Source organism: Ambystoma mexicanum, chromosome 2q (genome assembly GCF_040938575.1).
Source record: "Ambystoma mexicanum isolate Mex_15411 chromosome 2q, UKY_AmexF1_1, whole genome shotgun sequence".
In the NCBI taxonomy this organism is placed as follows: Eukaryota; Metazoa; Chordata; class Amphibia; order Caudata; family Ambystomatidae; genus Ambystoma; species Ambystoma mexicanum.
The window spans coordinates 942,902,906-942,927,695 of NC_090924.1; the positions used below are offsets into that span (position 1 = coordinate 942,902,906).

General features: G+C 44.5%; 1 protein-coding gene across 3 annotated transcripts in view; it reads left to right on the forward strand.

Annotated features, from left to right (window-relative positions):
• The window catches only part of RAPGEF5 (Rap guanine nucleotide exchange factor 5), a 1,543,629-nt gene extending 1,522,958 nt beyond the window's left edge, over window positions 1-20,671 (forward strand). For all 3 annotated transcript variants that reach the window (XM_069648248.1, XM_069648249.1, XM_069648250.1), the window contains one exon: window positions 15,354-20,671. In XM_069648248.1, coding sequence (XP_069504349.1) covers window positions 15,354-15,472 — 119 coding nt within the window. In that variant the 3' untranslated portion in view covers window positions 15,473-20,671. The remainder of the gene's footprint in view (window positions 1-15,353) is intronic.
• The last annotated feature ends 4,119 nt before the right edge of the window (window positions 20,672-24,790 follow it).

Consider the following 24,790-nt stretch of genomic DNA (forward strand, 5'->3'; position numbering starts at 1 on the left):
GAATGGTATACAGTTGGCTATCTTTGCAGGGTTGTACAAATGACACCACATAAACAGAGGAATATCAAAACAGTCAAAAGAGCTATCAGTGTTATAAACAAACACAATGATGAATGAGATAGAAAGGCACAACAAGAGAAAGCTGTAGAAGGAGTTAGCCAGCAGAGAGAATGTGGTGACGTGGGTGTGAAAGACACAAATAGAGAGGAAGTTGATGGTGGAGATGGATATTGGCAATGGCTCCCAAGGTCTTTAAGGCTCACTTCTCATCGATATCTCAATGACCAACATATTATGTGTTCTTGGAATACTAGCGGGTTTACACATGTGTCCATTGAGGAAGGCTTATTGACTCACATCCATCTATTCAGTTTAATAGCCCGGCAAGAACCCTGGGTGACAGAGTTGTGTGAATTTGATGGTAAAATAACTATGCAGATACTGGCCATAAAGGGACTTTTTGGCTGTCCTAAGGGTGGCCTATTGATCACGGTGCGTCATCCATGGCTTCTAAGTCCTGTGAATGGTTCTACCACAATGGTTCAAGTGGTCATAATTGAATGTATGCGGAGTGAAATGATGTTGATCAACATCTATGATCCTCCTAATGCCATGGCCATCAAGCATAACATAAAAACTGTTAAAAGGATATGCTACCGATTTTAATGTCCCGCTGTGGATAGTGGCCGACTTCAATGCTAAGATAGGTGCAGGTGATGAGTAATTGTCTCACGTGGGTGAATCTGCTCCCATCAAGCCATCTGCTTGACGGACAGGGAAATGCATGGGCTACTTTGTTATATTCATACCAACTTACCAGGTTGAATGGATATTGCCCAGGCGATGCACATAAAGCCTCATGCGTCTGAGCGATAAAAATGCCTCCCCCATTGATTATGTGTTCACAAATACGGGAGCACTGGCTGTGGTGGAGGACATGGCTGTTCTCACGCGTGAAGAAAGTGATCATATGCCCTTTGTGTTAAAATAAATGTGGAAATGAGTAGCAGGGCGTCAGAGATATACGACCTAAATGCAGACATTTATTTGAATAATGAGAATGGAATGCAGTAAATTTGGATAAAGCAAGACACGTAGTTGAAAGGATTTTTTCTTGCATATACACTGCAACATACGGATGGCTTTGGTGGAGGTGAAGATGCTATAGAAGCAGATTTTCTGTTACTAACTACAAGTATCAAAGAGACCACACTACAAAGAAGAAACTATAAAAGTCCACAAGAGCATTGAAACAAGGTACAAAAAAAGGTCGGAGATATGACAGCAGGATCCATGCTGCTAAAAGGCAAGTGCGGATCTATATTATGGAGATCCTACACTCTACATTGGGCATGTATACAGCAAGTGAAACTAGTGATCATAGTAAAAAAGCAAAAGGTGCTTATCGAAGGGGGCTAAGAGAGTCTGGCAACAACTTGCTTACCATGCGAAAAATGGAAATACTATAGTTATATGGACAGTGGTTAGAGGGGCGACCAAAAAGGGCATTGCCCATCAAAAGTGTATCTGAGAATGCATGGCGTATGCACATCATGACGACATTGGACTCTAAGCAACCGGTAGACATAGAAGTATCCATCCCATTTGAAACATGGATATGTAAAGCGTCAATAGTAGACATAACCCATATTATAAAGAGGTTGCACAATTCCTGTGCTGCTGGGCCTGATGGAACCTGTAACAATCTGATTAAACTATCTTCAAAGCTATGGATGCACGCACTACACATCGTTTTTGTTCACATTGATGAGTGTGGCATACTCCCTTCTACTTAGAGTGAGAGCCACATATTACCAGTGTACAAGAAGGGATGTTAGAAAAGTCCATCCAACTACAGGATGCTTGCTATGTTGGATATACCTGCACACATTTGCCAAAGTTCTGCCGATAGAATTGAACCAATGGATCAAAAAAAATGAAATATTACCATCTAACCAAATTGGGATTAGGATGAATTTCAGAACCATCCATAATCTATTGATCCTAGTGACAGCTGTTCAATATGCTTAGATGAGCCGCAAACATCAGTCTATGGGGCATATTTCAACTTCACTGCAGTATTTGACACAGTTATGAGAAATAGGCTGTGGAAAAAACGAATTGCATGGAACATCCCCCTTGGTCTGTTGAATGAATATGATTATGTTGTTACATAAAGAAGTATCGGGGTGAGTATGGATTATCAACGAAAGCTTGCATAGTGGCGTCGACACTATTCATTCTCTATCTTGCCGATTTAGTTGTTGTTCTTGATAGCCTGGATACATATCCTGTCTAAATACGTACCCAGAAAATAAACTGGCTTGATTATGCTGATGACGTGCTCTTGTTAGACCACACACTGATGGGCTTGCAAAATTAGCTTGATGGTCTTGGAAAATATGCAAAACTCAATGGGTTGCAGGGTAACATCAGTAAATGGGATCACATGAGAAGATTCAGAAGTGTTTGATTACTTCATATTAGTTGAGCCAAAAATATGGGCTTTGGTCACATGCAAATGGTTTGTTTTTTAATGCACAGCACCTTGTTCATTAACCAATTACTTCCAGGTATTTGGTTGTTCTACATGTACATTTTCCTGCATAGTTTTGGAAAGTCTGTTGCTGTGCTCGCTCTATTTTCACAATTCTAGCAATAAAGTGTTGTTTGCTGTCCGACCTTGACGAAGCAGTGTGTAAACAAACTTTTGGATGATTGCTGTGCGGTAGAAAGAAAAGGTGTGGTTTTGGAAAGACAGTTGGAATTTGACAGCTGGGCTTGTTCTACGATAAGCAGTTCTAGGCAGCTGCCTAGGGCACCATTGCCAAAGAGACGCCAGGTCGAGCGAGTTTGACCATAGAACAACACATAATATAGAATGTTATAATAGGGCAACATCTAATTTGTTGAATTTCCAAACACCCCAAATCGGGCCCAGCCAATTTTTATTTATTTAAAAGTTCTTTTTATGAACCTGAGGCACACCGATATTGATTCCCTTCAGCCTTCCTCCCCTTTCAGGACAAGAAACACAGGATTGCAAAGAAGGTTTATTTATTCATCACTGGAATTAATCAAACCAGTTTAAAATATAAACACATTATTGCATATGTCAATTCACCAGTGCTTTTTTGTGAATGAGGCTCATTTAGCGCAGTGCAAAGTGACTTTGCACGGGAAAATACCCTTTTCACCGCTCTGTGAATTAGGCCCGGTGGAACGTATTTTTTGGCAGTGCAAAGTCACTTTGCTCGACTTTAAACGTTCCATGAATTATATCTTCGTTGATAAATGAGCTTTTAAGTAACTCAACGGAAGACGTGAATTTGACCTGTTCCCTGATCGCGCTTACTCGGTGTTACGTGTTTGCTCGAGTATTAGAAGTCCTAGACCCTTAATATTTCCCATTAACCATGTAATATATATACTGGATAGCGAAGTCATGAGTAGGGCGCTACGAAATTAATCCCTCTCTGCACAGGCAGATGGATACATGCATAGGTGATTGTTTTTGCACCTGCAGTGCTATTGCTGGATTGCAAAGGGGGATGTGTGCCCGCCTTCCCTGCGGGAGGGGCTTCCTGAGAAACACCATACTCAGCGAGTCTCAGTGGGAGAGCAGGCTCATTCAAGCGAAACATTATGCCAACGTTTAGACCCTCTCAGTGGAAGTACAGGGGGCGAGCTAACTTTACCGAGGGACACACCCCTCACTGTTTGCTGTCCGTGATGGTGGCCCGAACAGGACTTTTGATGCCAGGAGTAGACTTTGGACAATCTCGTGTAAACAGACTGCCTCACACTAGCGCCCATACCACCAGTTGGTCCTTTACTACCCTTCATGTAGGGTGGCCTTTGACATTTTAATCTGTTTGTACGGGTTTATAGTTAAGTAATGACACATATAGTTGAATAATATCCAATTTTACATTTAGTTTACAAAATTTCAGATTTTAAATTCATATATAATTTTATTATTGGGCTAACTGAATTTAATGGATTAATTTTAAGAGATTTCTGCAGCTCAAATGTTCAAATGAACACTCCCGGTTGAGGCGCCTTCCAACAAGGTGGCCTGGAACACATGCTAGGTTTGACAGGAAAAGCTTGCATTCCAGGCCAGCTACTGGTGCCTCTCCTGCATGATGCCATTTTTCCTAGTGTCCTGCCTCCTTTGCACAATATAAGGTCAAGGTGGCACTATCAACTTGGAACCCGAGGAGGACTCCCTCGCTACCCGCTCACCCTCTTTCTTTATCCTGTTATTGTCATCTTCACTTTCGGTCTCCTCCTCTTGTTCCCTTTGCAGCCATGGAAATAGTGGAAGCCATTTTGGTTTGCAGCTTTTATATTGGGAAGTCGGTGGGTGTGGATCACGCAAAGCATGTTACCTCAAAAAACCATTACCGCTTGGATGCTCTGCTGGGGTGCTAAGTGCAAAAATAGCCCAGTCTGCAAAGACCCGAAGCCCTTGGTGAGCCCCTTTCTTCAGTCTGCTCTACTGCCTCGGGCTAATGGGCCATTACATGCTGGGAAAGGCCCCTCCCTTCCATGGCAATTAGTGTTTAGGTATTACCAATGGAGAGCTGCAAATGGTGGAGCAAAACATGATACATTGTAATCCTAAACGACATTCCACCATGGTTGGGTTTAAGAAAGTTGGCTTGGAAACAACATTTCAAGGATGAGTGGTGAACAAGAATACACATATGAATGCTTGTGCATCCTGGCTCTTAAGGATGCAGTGTGATTCTGCTCATACGGGTTAATTATAATTCCAGGAGATGGTTGTGAGACTGGTCATGGCCAAACTATTACCAAACAACTCGGAACTCAAGAGCTAGGGTTTGAAGAAATGTATTTTACATTAAAAGTGGGCCCCAGTGGTTTGGGTAGACTTGTTAAGTGATTGGGGGATTTTGAAAAGAAATTTGAAAAAGGAGCAATTGAAGCTTGCTTGAGGACCATAGACCATCAGTCCATCCCTCACAAACCTAGAACTACTCCTCCTGGCGATCAAGCAAAAGACACTCACAGTCAATGGGGTTTTAAGTAACCCCGGCCTTATTTTTTGCGTGGTTTGGTTCTCCTACTGTAGTCACTGCGTACAGGATGCTAAGTAATATGTAGGTTTTCCTCTCCACCTGTCAGACTCATGGTGCCTAGAGTTGCTTCAAGCATTGTCGCTCTTTAGTCACAGTCCTGCAGATGTACCTGGTCCCAGGGAGCTTTATTACAATCCTCCAGATCTCACTTTGTCCAGAGAGCCCTTGGAGTGCATTCCATCAGCGCTTTCAGCACCGGGTAGACAAGTGCTCTATTCGCAGGACCTCTCCACTCTTATGTAAAATGTATGGAATTGATGAATATTCTCTCCTTACTTCTCATCCTCCTTGATGTCTGAAATGATCTGGCCCACTTCACCTCCACTCTTAGCCTCTCTTCTAGTCCCGAGTGAGTCTGACTTTTCACCTTTTTTTGGGTCTCTCCCTCACTTCCTTGCTTGTATTGTAATTCTCATATCTTTCTTACAATCTACCAACAGCTCTCCTTATAGCTTTCTATATCCGTCTGTGAGACTTGCTGCTTGATGCAAACCTCTTCTGATTTCTTTGTACCCTCCTGTACATGTTCTACCTTGCAGACTTTCTCGCCCTCTAGTTCTCCCTGCTTCTGCTCACCCTGCTTGCTCTCTCTCTGCACCGCTCTGAGCCACTGCTGATATCTACCTAAAGCCCACCACCATAGGTTGCAACCAAACAGAGCCTTTTATGCTTACCCAGATTTGCCGGAGGTCAACAAATGACACTCTTCAATCAGGTGTTATGTGCTGTCTGCTCAGTATGGGGATTGGCCAGTGAAATTCAAAATACGGTTCTTAGTTGGATTGTGTTGGCTCTCTGGCTCTGAGATAAGAACGTTGGTGCTTGTTAAATTCCACACATGGTCTGATCTCCTGGCTGACTCAACAAGAAAATTACCTCTTGGTGTATCTGGTGGTGGACCATGGTAGAAAATCGGCCAGTTGCAGACAGTGGGGCCCTGTGGTCACAGTGTTCCCCACAGATGTTCTTGCCATGGGTCCTTTTGCTGGTGCACCAGGCTGCTGATTATTTCAGTTAAATAAATGAGGTAACAACACTTGTCTTGGTTCTGGTTGACACAATGCATTCTGATTCTTGTGGACTTCTGCAATTAATGGGAATTCTAGATGATCAGCATTTTAAAATGGCTGTTGGCTTAGAAGGTTTATGATAGGGTTCAGAGTGGTGTGATGAAGAAAACAGGTTAGAGATTGTTTGGGAACCTGCAGGACTCTCCCTATTCCTTCTCTGGGACCTACATGGCTCCTGGCCGCAGTGGTCTCCCTGGCATTATCCCCTTAAACATGGGGCATTGCCATACACTGTAAAGTGAAGTTGAAGAAAGACGTTGCAGCTGGACTGCAACATGCCTAGCGTTTTCACAGGATGCCAGATATTGCTGCTTTGCTGCTTCTTAAGATTGTACAAGCGTGGCACTTTTTTTAACCTTGTAGCGCAGAATGGGGCAACATGTAAAGGCTGGCAAAAAGTGGATTTCACAACTGATTCACTTTGAGATGCCAAAGTCATATTATTTTGTATGAGCGCCTGGAGACCAACTCTGTTGGTGACAGGGCGCTATATAAATACCATTAACATTAACATTTAACATTAACATTGGGGTTGCTTGATGATATTGAGTTGCCTTGGATCCTATCATCATCATTTATTCAGTGTTTGTTCAGTCCCTGTGTGCTACAGTGGGGCTTGACATAAATGGTAGCAGGCACCATTTCTGCCTGGTTGTATGTGAAAAACTAGAGTCTGGTGCAGACAAGGGTGGTGCTGATGTGCTGTTCATAGTGATCTAGTCAATAGGATTTGGATAACCAGCCAACTAGTAGTCATCTGCATTTTCCCTGTCTGGTCGACAGATGTGGTGACCCAACTTCACCTCCTACTGCATCTTACAAATATGCCCTTGTTTACTGGATCGCTGCATTGGACTATTGCAGGCAACATGGGAGAACTGTGATGTGACTGCTCGTTATTTGATCTGTGTGTACTGTATTGGTATAATGAGTGCTGTGGTGGAGCAACACATGATGCACAGGCTTTCTGGTGGTAGTTGAAGCCTGCAGACTGTGCAGGTAATTAGGAACTCGCATCTATCCACCGGTGTCCATGTTTAAACTCTTTTATTGCTGTAATTTACATTTACAAAGTTATTACCAGGGAGTAGTACCTGACGTGGGGAGGCAGGGGGTGGCGGCCTACCAGCCAATGAGGAGGTTGTTAATGGGGTCTTTGCACACCGTAAAGCCCCTGTTCTGATCCTCCTCGGAGTGGAAGGCCTCCATATTCCCTTGCCGAGAATCGGGTAAGCACCCCCCCCCGGACATCCATCCCCCCCTTCCATCTGACCCCCCAACCCCAATTTCCAAGCCCCCAACGTGCCCCCACTTCCTTCTCACTTACCTTGCACTCCTCCGTCTCTCACCTACGTCCAGAACGCTCTGTGTTTTTCCTTCCCAGAAATGACCACCATTGAAAGGGAGAAGGCATGGCATAAAATCCCCTTCTCCCTGATCCATGGTAGCCATCTTGTTTTGCAGTTTTTTCCTAAGTTGAAGTCGAAGCTAAAAACACTATTACTACTCTGGTACAATGTGCTGAGGTACTAATAGCAATATAACCCAAGCGGGGGGCATTACAGTTCAGGTAATGCCCTGGGGCTAACGTTAAAGCCCTCACTCCGCCCAGCTTCTAACTTGTGCCCCCCTCCCCCTCGTTTGGTTTAAATCGCTAAAATATGTACTGAAATGTACTATCATCACTGGAGTACATTTTCAAAAGCATACTGTAGTTCTTGTTTGCAGGGACTGGAGTCTGTGACGTCATTCTTTGCACAACATCAAAGAAAGGCAAGTGTTAATTTTACAGGCAGATTTATGCGGCAGGATTCCAGCTATTGGAGACTCCTTTTCTTAGCAACTGCAATTTGCAGGAGGGTTACCACGGCCCTGTGAACTGTATACAGTACTCTGCATGAAAGACTAGGTGGCCCCGTTGAGGTTGTTAAGCTGGGATTGCAGGGACTGAAAGACATGCATGTGGGGTGCAAATATTTAGAACTAGTGGTCTCAGACTTGATGTGCTGCCCAAATAAATTGCACCATGTTGGCCATGGAGGACTTAGTTTCCATGAAGGAAGCTGTGGTGTCCTTAAATTGATAGAGAAATTGAAACTAGAAGCGTCTGCCGTCTCTGTCGATGACGCTTCTTCCGGTTTTCCCCATGTTAATTTTTCACTGTGTTGCTTTGTCAGACGTTTATCCTTCGTCCATATATCTGAAATAATGTCCATTTTCTCTGCTGTGCTGGGCCATTTGAACCAATATTTGTTCAGTGCTAGCAATGTTTAGACTGCAGACTGTCTAGTGTAGTGTTACCCTTTATTGTTTCCTTGGGTCTGCTCATGTACAGGTCCATTCCTTTGTGGTTCTGCCTGTTGAAGCATGCTGTGCATATGCAGGCACAGTTATTACATTGTGGGGATGTGTCAGTCCAACTGTGATGGCATTTTACCATTGATTCTGGAGTATCACTGCTTCAGGCATTGCATAGCTGCATTTGGAGTCCAGTACATGTTTTTCTGAAGCCTTCGTGTTGTGTATATTCTATGGTTTAGGAGTCTGAGCACAGTGCCTATGTGAGCACACACACATGTTCCTTAACATTGCTATCACGCCATTTGCATTTCAACATTCTTCAGCGTCATTATTGGGCCCACAGTGCATGTCGGTATGCACATGTTTTTTTTTTTATTAATTCCACACTTTGTTGCTGTCAATGTCCTGTTCTGTACCTGATAGAGCGCAGTGCATGGGTAACAATGCACGTTTTTCTGATAAGTGAGGGGTTATGTAAATGTTCTATTTATGTGTATTGAGAGCATGGTGTTTCAAAACGGAAACACATTCATAACATTACACAATAGAGTGAGCAAAATGTTGTGTATAAGTGGGTAGTTGGCACTTGATCTGATGGTGATTGGGTTGGAACAAAACATCGACCATGCACAAAATAGGGAACATGCTATGTACATGTGACAAATCAAATTCCGGTGTACTAGTGGTCACGGGGTGAATATCGGTTTCTAAACCATCAATCAGCCCTCACCTCTAATACACCAGAATGGATCTGAACAGATTGGTATAAAGAAGCATACAATTAAAATTATAAACCTATGTGTCCAATTTTAACATGGTCGGAACGGCAGGCTTATTTCCTCTAAAGGTTGTGGAACGTTGATTAGTTGCAGCACAGCGAAAATACAATTATTACCTAATTATAAAAGGAATGTCCAATCAAGGTTGCATGAACATATCTACTTTATCATTACACAACAAATCAAAAGAGGTGATGGCTGGAAGGTTTAGAATGAATGTGAACAACTGGCAATGCTCTGGGCAACCCCCTCCAGACCATCATTCTTCGCCTCCCAAGCCATTACGAAAGGGGAAGGATCATATGCAAATCAGGCTTGGCCCCACCCCAAAAGGGGCAGTCCAGCCCGAACTGCTTGGTCACATCCCTTCTGCACATGGCCACACACATACCCAAACATGTTTTGGCCTTGTTGGGCCTCATCAGTGATGAGTAGCTTGGGGCTCTAGGCCCAGCCGGCACAGGTGGCAGTACCTGACAGATTTGCATTTAGCTGGATCCCTTTTGCAATGGCGCAGTTGGGCTAAAAAACGGTGGTGTGGAAAGTTGCTCAGAGCAATGAAAGTGGTTCAGATTTATTCAAATCCTTCCACCCATCACTTTTTTGGTTGTCATCACACAACAGACAGTCCAATAACACTATGAAATACAACCCACCCTATAAAGGAATGCAGAGGACAGACTGTTTCAAAGAAGGAAAGGGGATGCACTCTGGATATTGACAGGAGGGGAGCACGTATAGTTAATAACCACAACAGTTTGTTAGGGTTTCTTGGTTTTAGCACAAAAGGAGCAATGGGTCTTAAAATGTCTCTAGGGGCGTTCTGGGAAGGACCAGGGGGACAGAGCCACAATGTACCATACCGTGTGTTTTAGATTTTCCTGGTGCTCAACAGGGCAGAGTCGGCTTCAGAGCACTTTACAGGTTTCTGCGACAGAATTTGAGACGGGAGTCAGCTGCAGGTATCAGGCAGAAAGACAATTTGTTGAGCGAAGTTGGACGAGTGACTGCGGGCTGGCTTACACAGGGGCTCGGGATCAGGAATTGTTGTCTCAGTGCAGATCGGTAGTTCTGCAGCACTTGTCGAGACGTCTTGGATGTCTTTAAACAATTGCATCTTGACAACAGTCAGCGTTGCTGTCAGATGTGGATTCCGGAACTCGACTGGCTCAAAAATGTCCTTTAAGGCGGACGGCAGTAGGTGCTTATCTCCAGCTTCTTCAATGGGCTTGTGTTGTCCTTTAAGGTGAACAGCCCACAGCTATGGAGTGTGTTGCAGGCAGCTTCCTTGTTCTTGGTTGTAGCTTCAGAGACCCTCTGTAGGTTCTATGTTCATTTTTCGCCAGTCATTTTTTTGATCGTTTTATTTGCCGATTTTCTTTTTAACCCATGGAAAAATTATTGTTTTTCTTTTGAGGGGAAACCCCCTTCTGCTATTAATGTAACTCTATCTATTCTCAGACATCTATCTCTTATGTAGCCTTCCCGCACACCCTATTTTTTTTGATGAATTTGTTTGGGGAAAATGTATTCGGCAAAAATCCCTTCGAAAAAACTACTGGCAAAAAAATGTATGTTGTACCCTTCTGGCACTCCCTATCCAGAAAGCTTGCTGCACAGCCTAGCAGGGCATGCTGTGTACTTGCTGGGTTCCGGTAACAGTTCTGGAGCGGCTGGAGGGTCTTCTGAGTTCCGTTTCTCCCTCTGCTCCCTGGGAAAAGTTTAGGGGAGGCATCTTGCATCCCTCTTTAGGTATCCTGGCTTTACTTCACTGGCAGAAGATGTAAAGCAGACTGTACCTTCAGCCAAAGTCCAAGGTTCAGTTCTTCTTTCTTACTTCTTGTGAAGTATTCAGATGATCTGCCAAAAGAGGGGCTCAGCCCTGTTTCAAAGCAAAGTTGGCCACAGTGATTGGTGTAAGCTAAGCCTACCTTAATAAGACAATCATGGGGTACCTGCCATCAATCTCTTTTATGCGTGAGGTCCTAACCAGAGTGAATTTCAACAGGAAAGGTAAAGGTGTGGGAAAAGAAACAATGTGTACCCAAGAACTAAAATGGCTGAACCCTTCTCTTAACAGAAAGATCTGTGGGCTCACTTCCTTGTGCTACTAAGTCCCACCCATCTTCCTGGCTGTTGTGTTCAAATGATCTCTCTGGTTAATGGTCCTTCCTGTGTGGGCCTGTTAAAGCGGCAAGTCTCCCTTTAAGCTGCGGCAAGACTAGACTCTTTGGCTCCTGCAGACCACATTCTCGTACTTTTTGAATGTGGTCCCCCAATTGGGTTGGCCTACTGTAAACAACAGACTGAGATATGACAGTTCACTGTCAATTGATACTGACGGTGGGAGCTGGCTTCAGGTTGACACAGTTACATATGAAAGGTTTTTGTTTTTCCTGTCTCCTTTGTTACCCTCTGCAGCCAGGCCCCATGTGGGCCTGTTTGAAGTACCCTCTATTGATATGTTAATCACTGCCACCAGCTGCAGCGCCTAATAAAAGAGCCGGGCGCTTCCATGGATTCTTCGTTAGTTAATCAGGCTGATCATGGCAGAGGGAAGGTTTGTCCTTCCCCTTCCTGGAAATGAAATTGTGCGCTCCTGGCAGTCACATTCCAACTAAATATAACAGGGGCAGACTCTGTCTGTAGGCTGTGTCCACGCCAGAGTACACAGGTCTATGTGTTTGTTATGGTGTGAGCATAAGAAAATGTGTGTGGATTAGACCCTCTCATTTTCCCGAGGTTGGTCTACCATCATTCCATGTAAATAAAAATGTCAAAAAAGCCCAGGCGAGCGCACGTCCACCATGAGGATGGTCGAATTCCTCAAAGTGCACATCAGGTTAGAGAGAGAAATGTGACAATAAGTGCAGTGCCGGTAGGGCCGAAGGGGGCAGGATGGGCAACTGTGAGACTGTAGAAAATAGGGATATATACTTTTTGCATAAAAGGCCTATTAAGATTAGGCAATATAACATGCATTTTGCCTTTTAATGTTGGAAGTGGACCTTGGCCCATATTAAAGAGATAGCTGCCCTGAAGTCACTAATAATTCTGTGAATTTGTGGTTGAAACAAGGTGTGACGATTTCCAAGAACATGTTTGGAGCATCTAAGCTTTTGTGTTTTGGATACATTTGTCCACTATTGTGCCACCTATATTTGGCCTGTATGTGAGTGGAACCTGAGGATATGGCTTTTAGACATAAAAGTATCCAGTGAGTCACTTAGTGGGAGGAGAGGGAACTGTTGCTTAGAGAAGATGGCAACCTGTTCTTTCCATTCACTGTGGCACTCGCGCTTAACCCTATTCCCCAGGCGATGGTGGTGAATGAGAAGAATTAATGGTACAGGACTCGATAACGGAACAAATGGACACTTCCCATAAAAAAGATTTGCACTGCACATTTTGAACGTGACACATTCATATAAATCCATTATTTCCTGGTCCACTGACTAATCAGCAAGAGGCATTGAGAAGCACTTGTGTAGGCTACTGGCTAGAATGTCTGCAACCAGTCTGTCTGACAGAGAAAGACATTGGGCCTCATTCCGAGTGGGGCGGTAAGGGATACCGGGCACCTGTAAGGAGACCGGTGTCGGTAATCCCTTACCGCCCTACTATGAGTTCCCTTAGTAGGTCCCTCCTTCAACGCCTGGTTTTACCAGGCGTTATGGACGGGACCCGTTAAGGGAATTCAGAGCCAATAACAGTACCGCAAATTGTGGTACCATTATTAGCGCCTCCCCCTTCCCTTTGAGCCCTTATGGGGGCTCAAATGGGAATGGGGAATGTTTTTTCAATGGGGATTTACCGGTCCCGCAAAGGTCGGACTACACTGGTAAGTCCCCATTGAACAAGAATGATGCCGGTACTGTTATTGGAGGCAGTCATGGCGCAAATAGCGCCATGGCTACCTCCAATCTCGGAATGAGGCCCATTGTAAATATGATAGTCTACCAGTGGAAACAATGACGCTTTTGAGATTTCCTGCCCACTATTTGTAACATTTCTCTCTCTGGACTAGTCCTGGAGAGGGTGGTGACCAGGGCCGCCTGAGAAGACTTTGCGATCCTATGAGAATCACAGAACGGAGCAGTAACATGCGTTCTCAATTCATCTGGAGCGCAGGTGAGGGGAGTTCAATAAAAGGATTAGAGACGGGAGAGGAAGGATAGGTTCTCTGTTGTTTGCTCTGTCACTCTCTCTGTTTCTCTACCTTACCCTCCTTGAGATGGTCCTGGAAAGTTGTTCCGATATTTATTTGGACATCTTACTTGTTCAAGACTGGGATCCTCTGTCATAGTTCCATCAAGTTGCTTGAATTAAAGCAGGGATAGTACTTGAATATATGTGTTTATATTAGGTGGCGATGATTTAAGGCGAGTTGATGCACAACCATTGTGTGTATTGCAGTTGGTTCAATCTAATCGTCTCTGTGTGTTCAGTAACGAAAGTCATCAGCAGGACCCATCTCACAGCTATCACCAGGAACCATGTCATGAGGTCGTAGCACGCCCACTACTGATTTTTATTCCTTGCATTTTGGTATTCATCTTCTTTATTTTTCCTTTGTATTTGGTATTCATCTTCTTTATTGTTCCTTTGTATTTGGTATTCATCTTCTTTATTGATCCATTGTAAATGAATGAGTAAAAGTGCGGTGAAGTCTGGATGGGCTACACTCTCCATCATAGGGTGAGAGCTCTGTTTTCATCCGCAGAGGGATACCCTTCACACAGTACAACCCAGATCGTTTGGGGCAAGTCATCAGATTGTTAAAAAAAGAACATCATTGTGTTTCAGTAATTGTGGATATAGTTGATACTGTGAAGTAGTGTTTTTTTTTCTTTTGCTACTCTGAGTTGTGTAACCTGCAGTACACATGGCGTGACTTGTGCCTGTGTCTTAAAAGATCTAAAAGGCATGACTTGAAATCATAAGTGTTTACTAGCATGGCAAATGGTGAGTTCAGGCGCTCATCCGGGATACCGTTTTGTGGAGAGTCGCACCGCCCTGGGATCTGAAGAATTTTGTGCTGTGGGTTAGAGAAGCCGCTAAAGACCACCAATTTAAAATTATGTTCAAGAAATCACAGATGAATGTTGTCATGTTTAGGGTTTTGTTGACACGATTGCAAACTAAAGATACTATCGATATGTCATTGAGCTATATTCTGGCCCACTAGTGCTACATTGCACTGAAAGCATGTCATATTGATCACACGGATCACCCCTCAGAGGGTAGCACTGTGTCTGATTGCTCGACATGGAGCCTTATAGTTTTATAGGTGCTATGTTCGAAATTAAGGGGAGTTGAAAAAGAAAGATACACAGCACCTCCTCCTGGGGAGTAGAGTTGGAGCTATTGGGGTATAGGAACCTGCCAGTAACAGCCCACCAACCACAGCATGAACCCAGGGCCGGTACCTGCCCTTCCCGCCCTCGAACAAAGGAGTGATAGCTCATAGCACCCCCTGGCTTTTGCACGAGGCGCTAACAGATTTTTAATGTAAGGGAAATTGAGGCATAGGCTACCACGTGTATCCAATTTCCCTAAAAAATAGAATGACGAGCACAGGCAGTCACCACGATAAACAGTAAAGTGAGTCCCTCCCTTTGCTGTGGCCATGAAACTGAAACCACTATAGAGGGGGCCAACTGGGAGCTGCAGAAGAGGTACATGGGGCAGACAGGGCGCAGGTGGGGGTTGGCAGGTAGATGATTGGGCAAGGTCAGGTGGGTGCGGGACCACGAGCGTGGGCCAGAGGAGCGAGGATGCAAAAAATGGCCACTGGGTGCCAGAAGTGAACACTAGCACCCACTAGCAGATTCTACCCGCATTCTCGGCTCCCTGATTGGCCAGCGTCTCCCTACTGGCTGCTGATAGTTAAATTAGCCTTTTGTTGTTGGGCATGAAAACACTATTATAGGTTAGACCAAGAATAGGGTAGTCTTGCTGTTGCAATAATTATTGGTTGCTTCTATTAGGGCAAATCTCTAAATCTTCATTGGTGAAAATGAATTATAATGAGTTCTTCATGTAGATAAAGCCGCCCTTCTGAAATCTCGTTTTTTCTATCCCTCTGGCCTCAGGTGTCGAGGTTCCCCAGAAGGAGCATCAGGAGGTCAAGTCTTGCATCCATCACCTGCATGTGATTGACAGCCAGCAAATGCTCTTTGAGCTTTCGCACAGGATAGAGCCCCGAGTGTGAAGCCCGGAGCAGCTCCCAAAGCGGTGCACTTTGAACAATGTGAATGCTGATGCCATGCATGCTGCTGTGTTACCAGAACATTCTACTGAGTTTTATCAGTAGCTGCGCCACGATTCCAAATGAAGCAAGCGCAGGAAGCACTTCGAAGCAAGAAGCCCATTGCAGCTGCTCTCCTTCTCCTGGATTGCCATGGGGTTGCCGCCAAGGCCTGTTCACTCATTTAGGCCTCTCCCCATACAGTATTAGTCGGTGTTGGGTAACAGTGGCTGGGATAAGTAGGACCTGGTCAAGGGGTTACTGCTCATCACGGCTTTACACCAGAACTGCATCTGCTGCAGATCGTTATGGTCAGCAAGGAAACTACACATGTTCATTGTAAGCGAAGGATGTGGATGTTTTCCCCCTATTCTAGTGGAACAAACCAGACATAGGTCATGTTTAATATTCAGTGGTATCTTAAGATACAGATGCACTATTCAGAAAATTCAACTAATGATTCCAAATCTTCCAAAATGTGATGTGGTATTGTGCTTCTGAAGAAGGTAACCAATGCTTTTTCTAGCTCTTTATTAATCTTACTATTTCTATAATGGTTTGATGGACTTGCACCTACATTCCTACTCACATTCTGTGTTGCTACAATGATGAAGAGACTCATGCCTGTGAAATCCTGAGAATCGTCTCTCTGGCAAACCTACAAAAATGTGCCTGTTTTCCCAAATACACCCATACCGCCCACACGTAAGTCTTGCTTCCCACACGATATATTCGTAATTTGAAAACGTTGCCACTATGGGCCAGATTCACAAGCGTTTTTCAACTGGAATTTTCACTGCTCGAAAATACTTGTTTCCCCCCATTATAATAATGTGTTATTCTTATAGTGGTTTCGAAAAAGCACGTTATGTAGCACATTTTTACAAACAGTATCACCCAACTGAAGTTGCTATGCATTTATCAACCTCGGAAGGATAAACAGATGAGGTGGCCTTGCCAGGGTTTGAACCTGTGACCTTCTGATTGCACGCACAAAGATCACAGTAGCGAGTGTTCAACCTGCTGAGCTATCTTACCATCAAATGAACATTTTAGCAATTTCAAATTGCAGGCAGAAATTAAGCCAATTCATACCAGGGCGTCTCTTTTAAAGCACTCTAGATCGAAATCAAAAAACATATGAACTCAAGCCTTACTTAGTTTAGTTTATTTATTTGTAGAGCGCTCCAAGCCCTGAGGCATCTGGGCGCTTTCCTTACAAGTTGCATAATTGCACTTTCCAAAGTTACCTATATATATTTGAGTTTGGTGGGATATTGGAAAGTTGCTTTTATACAGTAACATTTTGCAAATACAGCAGATAGCTAGGTGTAGACAGGTTAATACATAAAAAATAGTTTCAATATCAAACAAAAAATATATAAGGTACATAAAATAAAATGGTTGCAGTGTCAAAGGAAAACCGTACAAGCTAGGCTTGCTGAAGCTCATATACTGTCAAAATAGGCAAGTAAAATAGGCTAGAACTGTTCCATGTCACGATACTACAACAAAGTAGGAGGATTTTGGAGTCAAATCTTGTTCCATCATTAATAATGAAACACACACATCTCTGTTGTATGTGTGATTCCTTCAAGCATGAAAGTCAAATTCTTTCCATAATTTACCAGTTAAACTCTCTTTTAGTTGAAAATGTGTGTTTCATAGCTGGATAAGCACACATTGTTTTAGTACTATTAAGTGGTGGCAGGATAGTAAATGAACCCGGTCAGATATGTTATGACTCAGCAATTGCGAAAAAATGATTCATTAAATAATATTTGACATTTTTTTTATTTGCACTGGCAACTTCAATGAATCAGCAAATATGTTTAAGTAATGATACACAGCAATTGATTCAGACATCAGTTCACCTTTATCGAGATGTATTCATACATATGTAAAATACATTTGCAGGAAAAAACCACCACTAACCCACAAGATAGGACATTTGAAAGCCCTCGCTCTGATTCACATTTTGCATTGCCGAAACAAAACAAATCGCTTGCCCGGAGTCCTTCGGCCGGAACAGAAGCTTTTGAATAATTCTGGAGACTGCTATTGCTCTGGATAACTCTCCAAACTACCATTTTTCCCTGTGCTGTGCAGTTACTGAAGAGGAAGAAACCAAGGCAAATCCGGCTTCGATGCACTCCATAAGGAGCCGTCCAAGATGAACAGGTAGCTCTAATCTTTCCTCCCAAGACCACTAGCCATCCCACATAAGTGTCATCACTGGAGTGTAGCTTTGGACAGTGGGCATATTAAGCCTGGGGGCCATATATCTGGGCCTACCAATCCCATTTATTGTGAGTTACGCAACAGTAAAGAGTGAGGTATGGAAGGTTCTAAATCAGTCATGGCCCTTGTCATTGCTCTTGGCAAATGCCAAGCCTTCGTTTTTCAGCCTGCTGTTCCATCACAAAAAGTGCAGATAACAAGTGCAAAGCATTTTTAGTTCTACTCTAAAAGCGACAGTCTTGACAATTAGGTCATGCCCCATCTGCACGAGACCACACGCAATCCCAGACATGTTTCAGCCTCATTCAGCTTCATTAGTGAGGTGTAGCTTTATGTTAATTGGCTTGTATAGTGCGCATTGCTCTTAAAGCAGCAAAACCTTGTACATTTGGGCAAAGTGTGACCCCACCCATAGTGTAAACCAGGCCGTGAATGAGGCAAGGGATTGCGTTTGTACCGTCCCTTTGCGTGCGTAGATGGTGCAGCATGCACACAATCAGGCAAATGGACACACGTACGCTCTTGGAAATTCTAATGGACTACCTGCCTGCTCGCGGGTCTTAAATGCACTGACGCAAATTCAAAGCATTTCCCATAACCTGGGTTGCAAATGGTGCCATGTGTTTGTTAGGGGCTGTAAACATCAGAAGCCAGTCCTGCCTAATGTTTGCATTTGCCATTGATTGTACTTGCACCCGTTGCCCCCTCCATTTTTGTCAATGGATCAAGCAGCAGCTGTGTGTGTGTGTTAATAGTGGGTTCTGTTTGTAAGTCCTCTGGGCTGATTCCACGTGTGCAGTTCATGTCTGTTTAGTTGCACGGAAAAGCATCGCCTGACCTTTCGCCCTTCTGATCACAAGGCCTTTTCATGTAGGAAATGAAGGCTGGGGGCGCTGATATTTTTATGTCTGTTGCATCACCCAACATGCACCCCGTGTCCTGTGTTATTGATCAGTGTTTAACTTTGCTGGGCTTTGCAGTATAAACCCTGCTGCTCTGTGGGCTTTGATATGTGTGACCCTTCATCACTGACAGTTCCTAGACACTGATGGATCTCCTCCTCAGCCCCTTGCCGAGTGTGTGCCCAGATGCAACTCTTAGCTGCACGCAGCACGTCCTCGGCAAGACGCATAAAACCGCTTCTCTACCCAGTTTCTAAAATTGTGTTTGAAACCTCAGCGTGCGTGCAGCATTGCTGAATTGGTTCAGTGCTGTTGGCAGTTCAAGGACCAAGCACCCTGTTTCTGGCAGGGTGCTGGGTTATGGCCCGATTTCCTAATCATTTTCCCACTTGCGCTTAAGGATGCCTGTGTTTTGCAGGACCGCAGGCTGGGGATTTGGGACCCGAAGCTATTCATTGCTATGCAGTGTTCCGTATCAGAGAGTCAGAAAGCATTGTCTGAGCCCATTGTGCATTTGGTACAGTGCCCCTTATGCAGTGGTGTCACTAGGAGGGTAACATGAGAGGGGGAGGGCAGTGCCCCCCTCTGAAATCCTGCCCCCCCTACCTAAGGAGAGCAGTTACTGTGTTCTCTATTCATGGTGTTATTTGTGACACTCACTGAGGCAAATGTCTGCATATCACATGGCAATACTCCTTTTGTCTCAAAGCTAGCAGTGATGGAGCAGCTTGCAGCCCCTCCCATCAGAATGCAGCCACAAAACCTCTAATGATTGGCCATTAGTCACTGAATTGTTTCCTGTCTGCATTGTGATGGGAGGGGAGGTGCAGTGGGATGTGGGTAGTTGGTGTGCACAAAAGCCTGTCTGCAGGAATGCTCGTGTCGTCACACATTACCTTTCATAGGTGTCCCTCCCTACTTTTGTCTGTGCCCCCCCTACTTTTGTCTTTGGCCCCCTCTGTGCCCCTCCTACATTTGATTCCTGGTGACGCCACTGCCCCTATGTATGAGTTGTAAGTCTGGTCCTGGTAACATGCAATAGTTGGCAACACCATGTTTTAACCACGCAGCCATTCGTTTCTCATCAAATTGTATTCAGTGGAGTAATTGAGCACTGTACTTCTAGAACGGGAGCCCAATACCAAGGGGCCATGTTACAGAAACTGTTCACTGGTGCAAGTGTAATTTTTCCCAGTATTCGAACTAGTGCAAAAATCACTGAATTGCAAAAACATATGTTTATGCTTTCAGTGCATGTTTACACCAGTGTTGAAAATGGTTTGGAAAAAATATGTTGTTTGCTCTGGGACAGTTGTTTCCCCTCATTCAAATACCATGCAAAATTCCACTTACAGGTGAAAACTTTTGTATTCTGGCTTCAGAGAGTTTAATAGTATGACTGATTTGCACAGTGACAGCCACAGCGAAACCGAACTCATAAATGGTTTGCTTTAATGCTTATTCTGTGTACTACACTGGAAGGTTTCTAGTAAATAACCGTGCTATGCAGCAACCAGTTCCGAGGTTAACAGGAAGCAGCTATAAAAAAGGAACAGATGGGATGAATGTGTCATAATACAAGTACTCCTCTTGTAAAATAGTGTACATGAGTAAATTTAAACTGACATTTCAAAAATGTTTTTCTTGTATTTTAGAACTGTATTCTGAAAAAACCCAGTTAATGATGAATATTTGTACCTTGTATAACAAAAGCTAGAAACTCTTGCTGGCCATGGAGTAAATTGTCAATTTTCCGTTCTGTAAATAACTTTTTTTGTGAACAGACTTTAAACTGTTAAGCCATTAGCCTTTTGGGCCTATTTGCATACTAATTTGTAATGTACATATTCTGCACCATCAAAATGCTCTTTGTCGATGACATTTCCTTTCTGCATGATGCTGCGAGATGTACTGTTCCCATAACAGAGACACGAGCACCCTCTTGTGGCATCGGACATGTCTACACTGCTTCACTGATTAAAATGGTTAATTTGTAACCCAATTAAAGGCAAGCATGTCATGTGATGCTTTCCTCTGTATGTGCATATCACGAACTGCGCATGACGTAGGCATATCCTGTGCTCAGCTTTGCAGGCCGTAAGATGTTTACACTATTCACAATTGTTCAGTACGGATATATAATGGGTTATTGCATCTAGAGAACGCTAGCCAGGAACACCTTCTCGGATTTTAATGTAGTCTTAGAGAAACAAGTGCATACAGTGGTAGACATAAATGTGCAGATGTATTACTGTTTTAGACAATGCAACCTGACATCAAACCATTGTGTAAATGAGACTGTTGCATCTACAGAGGTGTTTCTCTAATATAAAACTTAATTTTCAACCAACATGTTAACCCAATGGGCCTAATTCACAGAAGCGTGTTACAATGGCAAACCCCCACTGGAGCACGCTCTGTGAATCAGAACCAACGTCTCTAAAACTCAAGACCGGAAATTCGATGAAGAAAAAATAAGTCAGAGGGGGATTAAGTAAACCTGCCCTTACACACACGCCATTGGCATATGGACATGTTTAACTGCCGTTTTTTATTTTTTTATTCCTTCATGTTTATGCACAGCTGTCGATAGGTAAAGCTACCTTTCACCCGCTCCCTGGATTTAAAGTCGCTTGGTTAAAGTTTATGGAGTGGCTGTTCCCTGCTCAGAGCAGCTCTGCAGGCCCAGGGGGTTGCTCGGCGTGCTCTCTTCCCGTTCACCATACAGTGAGAACACGATACCTTAGCCCAAAATACAGACTTTAAAATGCCGTAAGTCTCTACATATATATCTAGGGGGTGGGAGGGTGATAATAAAAGTGGGGGTATGCAGGGCTTTAAGTGGGGTAAGAAATCGAGGGGGCCCTCATTTGGGGGCGTGGCTTGTGGGAGGGGCGTGGCCTAAAAAGTACACAAATCGTAGCGTATACACACAAATATATATAAATGTTATATATTTGTGTGCGTACCTTACTATGGTTTGTGTACTATGCAAGCCATCTTTTCTAAACATAGAAATATGTAACGTATTTCTACGCTTATAAAAGATGGCTTGCAAAGTACACAAACCATAGTAAGGTACGCACACAAATATATAACATTTAACTATATTTGTGTGAATACCCTACGGTTTGCCTAGTTTTCAGGCCATCTTTTTTTAAACATTTCAGGTTTATAAAAGATGGCTTTGAAAGTAAACAATTCAAGCCATCTTTTATAAAGCTTTGACTACGGACAAAATTGTCTAAGATGGCTTGAAATGTGTACTTTCAAAGCCATCTTTTTATAAACCTTAAAATATGTCGAGGAATCATCAGGTTCGCCGAGGGTTAAAGACGCCTCGGCGACATGGGGGAAACAAAGGGACAGTAACTGCCTCTGGTGACCTCTCGCGCGAGGGCTCACCAGATGCAGTTACTATGAATGACGGCAGTAGCAGCCAGCCACAGCGTCGCTGTGGCTGGCTGCCACTTCTGTCAGCTTGCCTGACTTCATTGCGGGCGCATCATCCCGTCGCGGCTGCGGCCGCGACGGGATAATGCATCCCGCCAATGTTGCGGTAGGACGGGGCCCCGGCAGGGCCCCGGCTCAGTCCCACTTTTTGGAGACTGCCGGGGCCCGGCCCCGGCAGGACCCGGCCCACTTTAAGCACTGGGGGTATGACTGGGGTCTCCCTCCACATATATATCCGGCAAAAAGTGTTTAAAGAACAAAAAAATCGGCATTTTGGGCTTAGGTATTTGTTTTTCGAAGTGATCACAAAGATGCCAGTGAACATAGGCCTTCAGAACTACTGACCCCCTTCCTTCCATCCCCACAAACGCACGGTGCCTCATTGATAATGTTGCCCAGATGTTCCTCCTACTCCAATCCCCGCCCCTTTCGAGCTCGCCCCTGATCTGAACCCCGCCCCTCATCTCTGGCTCAGTTCCTTTGCCTTCAGCTTATTGGAAGCCCGGGCACGTGTCCTTGCCCCATGAAGGAATGTTGGCCTGGTAACATCATCACCCACCTGGTCCGCTGTCAGTCTTGTTACGCCCCCCTCCAATCCAACGTGGAAGTCCGTCCCTAATCCCCCCCACCCCTTTGTCCCCAGGTCCATTGTCAGTCTGGCTCGCCTCCTCCCTCCTGTACTATGGTAGCCCACACTCCAACCTAACAGTTTATTGGTAGCCTGGCCCTAACAGTCACTTAGCGATGAAAGGCAGCAATTAATACAATAGTTATAAAAATCATATTTTTTGGAACTTCATGCTGTGAACTTCCAATACAATGTACATAATATCACCCTACATCAATTACACCGGTGTGATGACACGAATGTAAATACAATGATGTGAAATTACCCCTGAGAACAGGTAGCGCTTATCATGCTCCTCTTAGGAGAAAAGAATGAAGACTGTGCTTCACTCCTGCTGTGGAGGAAGCTGGGATTGGCAAAGGGAGTGCAGATGCCGCTCCAGGCAGCTAGCACAGAGAACTACTTAGGAAAACGAGCAGGTTGCCCGATCCCAAGATTATAAAATCCCAGAGAAAGTGTGCCATCCAATACATGAGTTGATTTTAACATCTAGAACCATGCTGTGAAGCGGCCTCCTGGGTGCCCGCGACATGTCCCACCAGTGAAACCAAAAGACACGAAGTCCTGTTGCAGATACCTGGAATGCAGTCAATAGTTACAACATGGCTACACATGTATTGAGAAAAAACAGCATTAGAATTAACAGGTGTACAATTAAGACTCAACACACTTCTTAAAAAAGATCACATTTTAAATACGTTTCATCTCATATGCTAGCGATTTTCCAATATACTTATGTGCTTGTTAACTTTCTGATTGGGGCGGGGCGGCTGTCACCCAGCGAAGGGCATCACCCAGAAAGGAAGAAAACTCATAGCAGTCCTCACAGTCACGGGGTTCACTCGCTTGCCTGCAACAGAAAGGCTTTGAGCGCCCCCTGCGGCTGTTCAGCATAATAACCCCTTCACCCCTTAAACCTGCGCATGTGCAAGCATCCACCCCTTAACATCGTATAGAGGTGTCTGCATTTTAAAATACATTCATTGTACTTATATGGTCCGACTCCTGCGAAATGTCGGAGTCCGACGTGTCTTTCTGAAAGGGAAGCAGGGTCTCTGAAAACCGAGCAAGGGAAGCGTCATCATTTGAGAACTGTTGACCCCTTCTTCCCCCCACACTTAACCCCGTTAAATCCCAAGGCCGGCTCAATTTCCACTGTCTGCTCGGTTTAGTGGCCGCCCAGCCTGAGCTGCAGCCAGCACATCTGTTTCCTGGGAAATGGACAGCAGCAGAATAATTGGTGAAATCAAAATTGGACGTGGCGATGGCAATACACGTGTGCAGCTTGGAAATCAATTTTCAAGGCCGCCTGAATGACTTGCCCAAATGACCCCTGGGAACTGCAGGCAGGTTTCATGCCGCATACGGACCAGCGCGTTTACGCGCTGAGGCCACAGCACACCACTGATGTTCCATTTGATTGGGTACAGTCCTGTGCTGTTCAAACGATGACACGTGGAATAACCTAGGCCCACTGCATTAAAGTCACTGAGCATTACTGTGGAGTATACGAGGTATGGAATGCTAAAATACAAAAGCCTGCTGTGCTTGCCATGATGCAATGGTAACGCTAGCACCCCTATGCAATGTTGTGTACGCCCGGTGCACGTTCATGTGTGCTTAGAGTAATATTTCCTCCTGCCGATGCAGCCAGCGGAGAGAGGAATAATCAGGGCCTGCAGCTGTGGGAGTGAACAAAAGACACAACATGCCTGTGATGTCTCGTGCCCGGAACTGCCTGCCTCCCGACAGGGCAGGCCCTTTATTTATTGTACGCCTCACATCACTGCGTATGCGGGATGTGAGGCGGAATCCAACATTCCTCCTTTTTTCCAACAAAACACAACTAAACACACACACATGTAACCACATCAAACAACATCACTAACTTTCCTGTGCAAATCTAGTCCGGCACAGTTACACGCTCTCCACCTGTTTATTTCACCACTCATGGTCTCTTAGCCTCTCTGGAGCCTTCGGGGCTGCCCTTAGGTAATAACGGCTGGGTCTCTGCCTGGATGCTGCCTCAGGGCTATGTCCCCCCTCTGGCTCACCTCC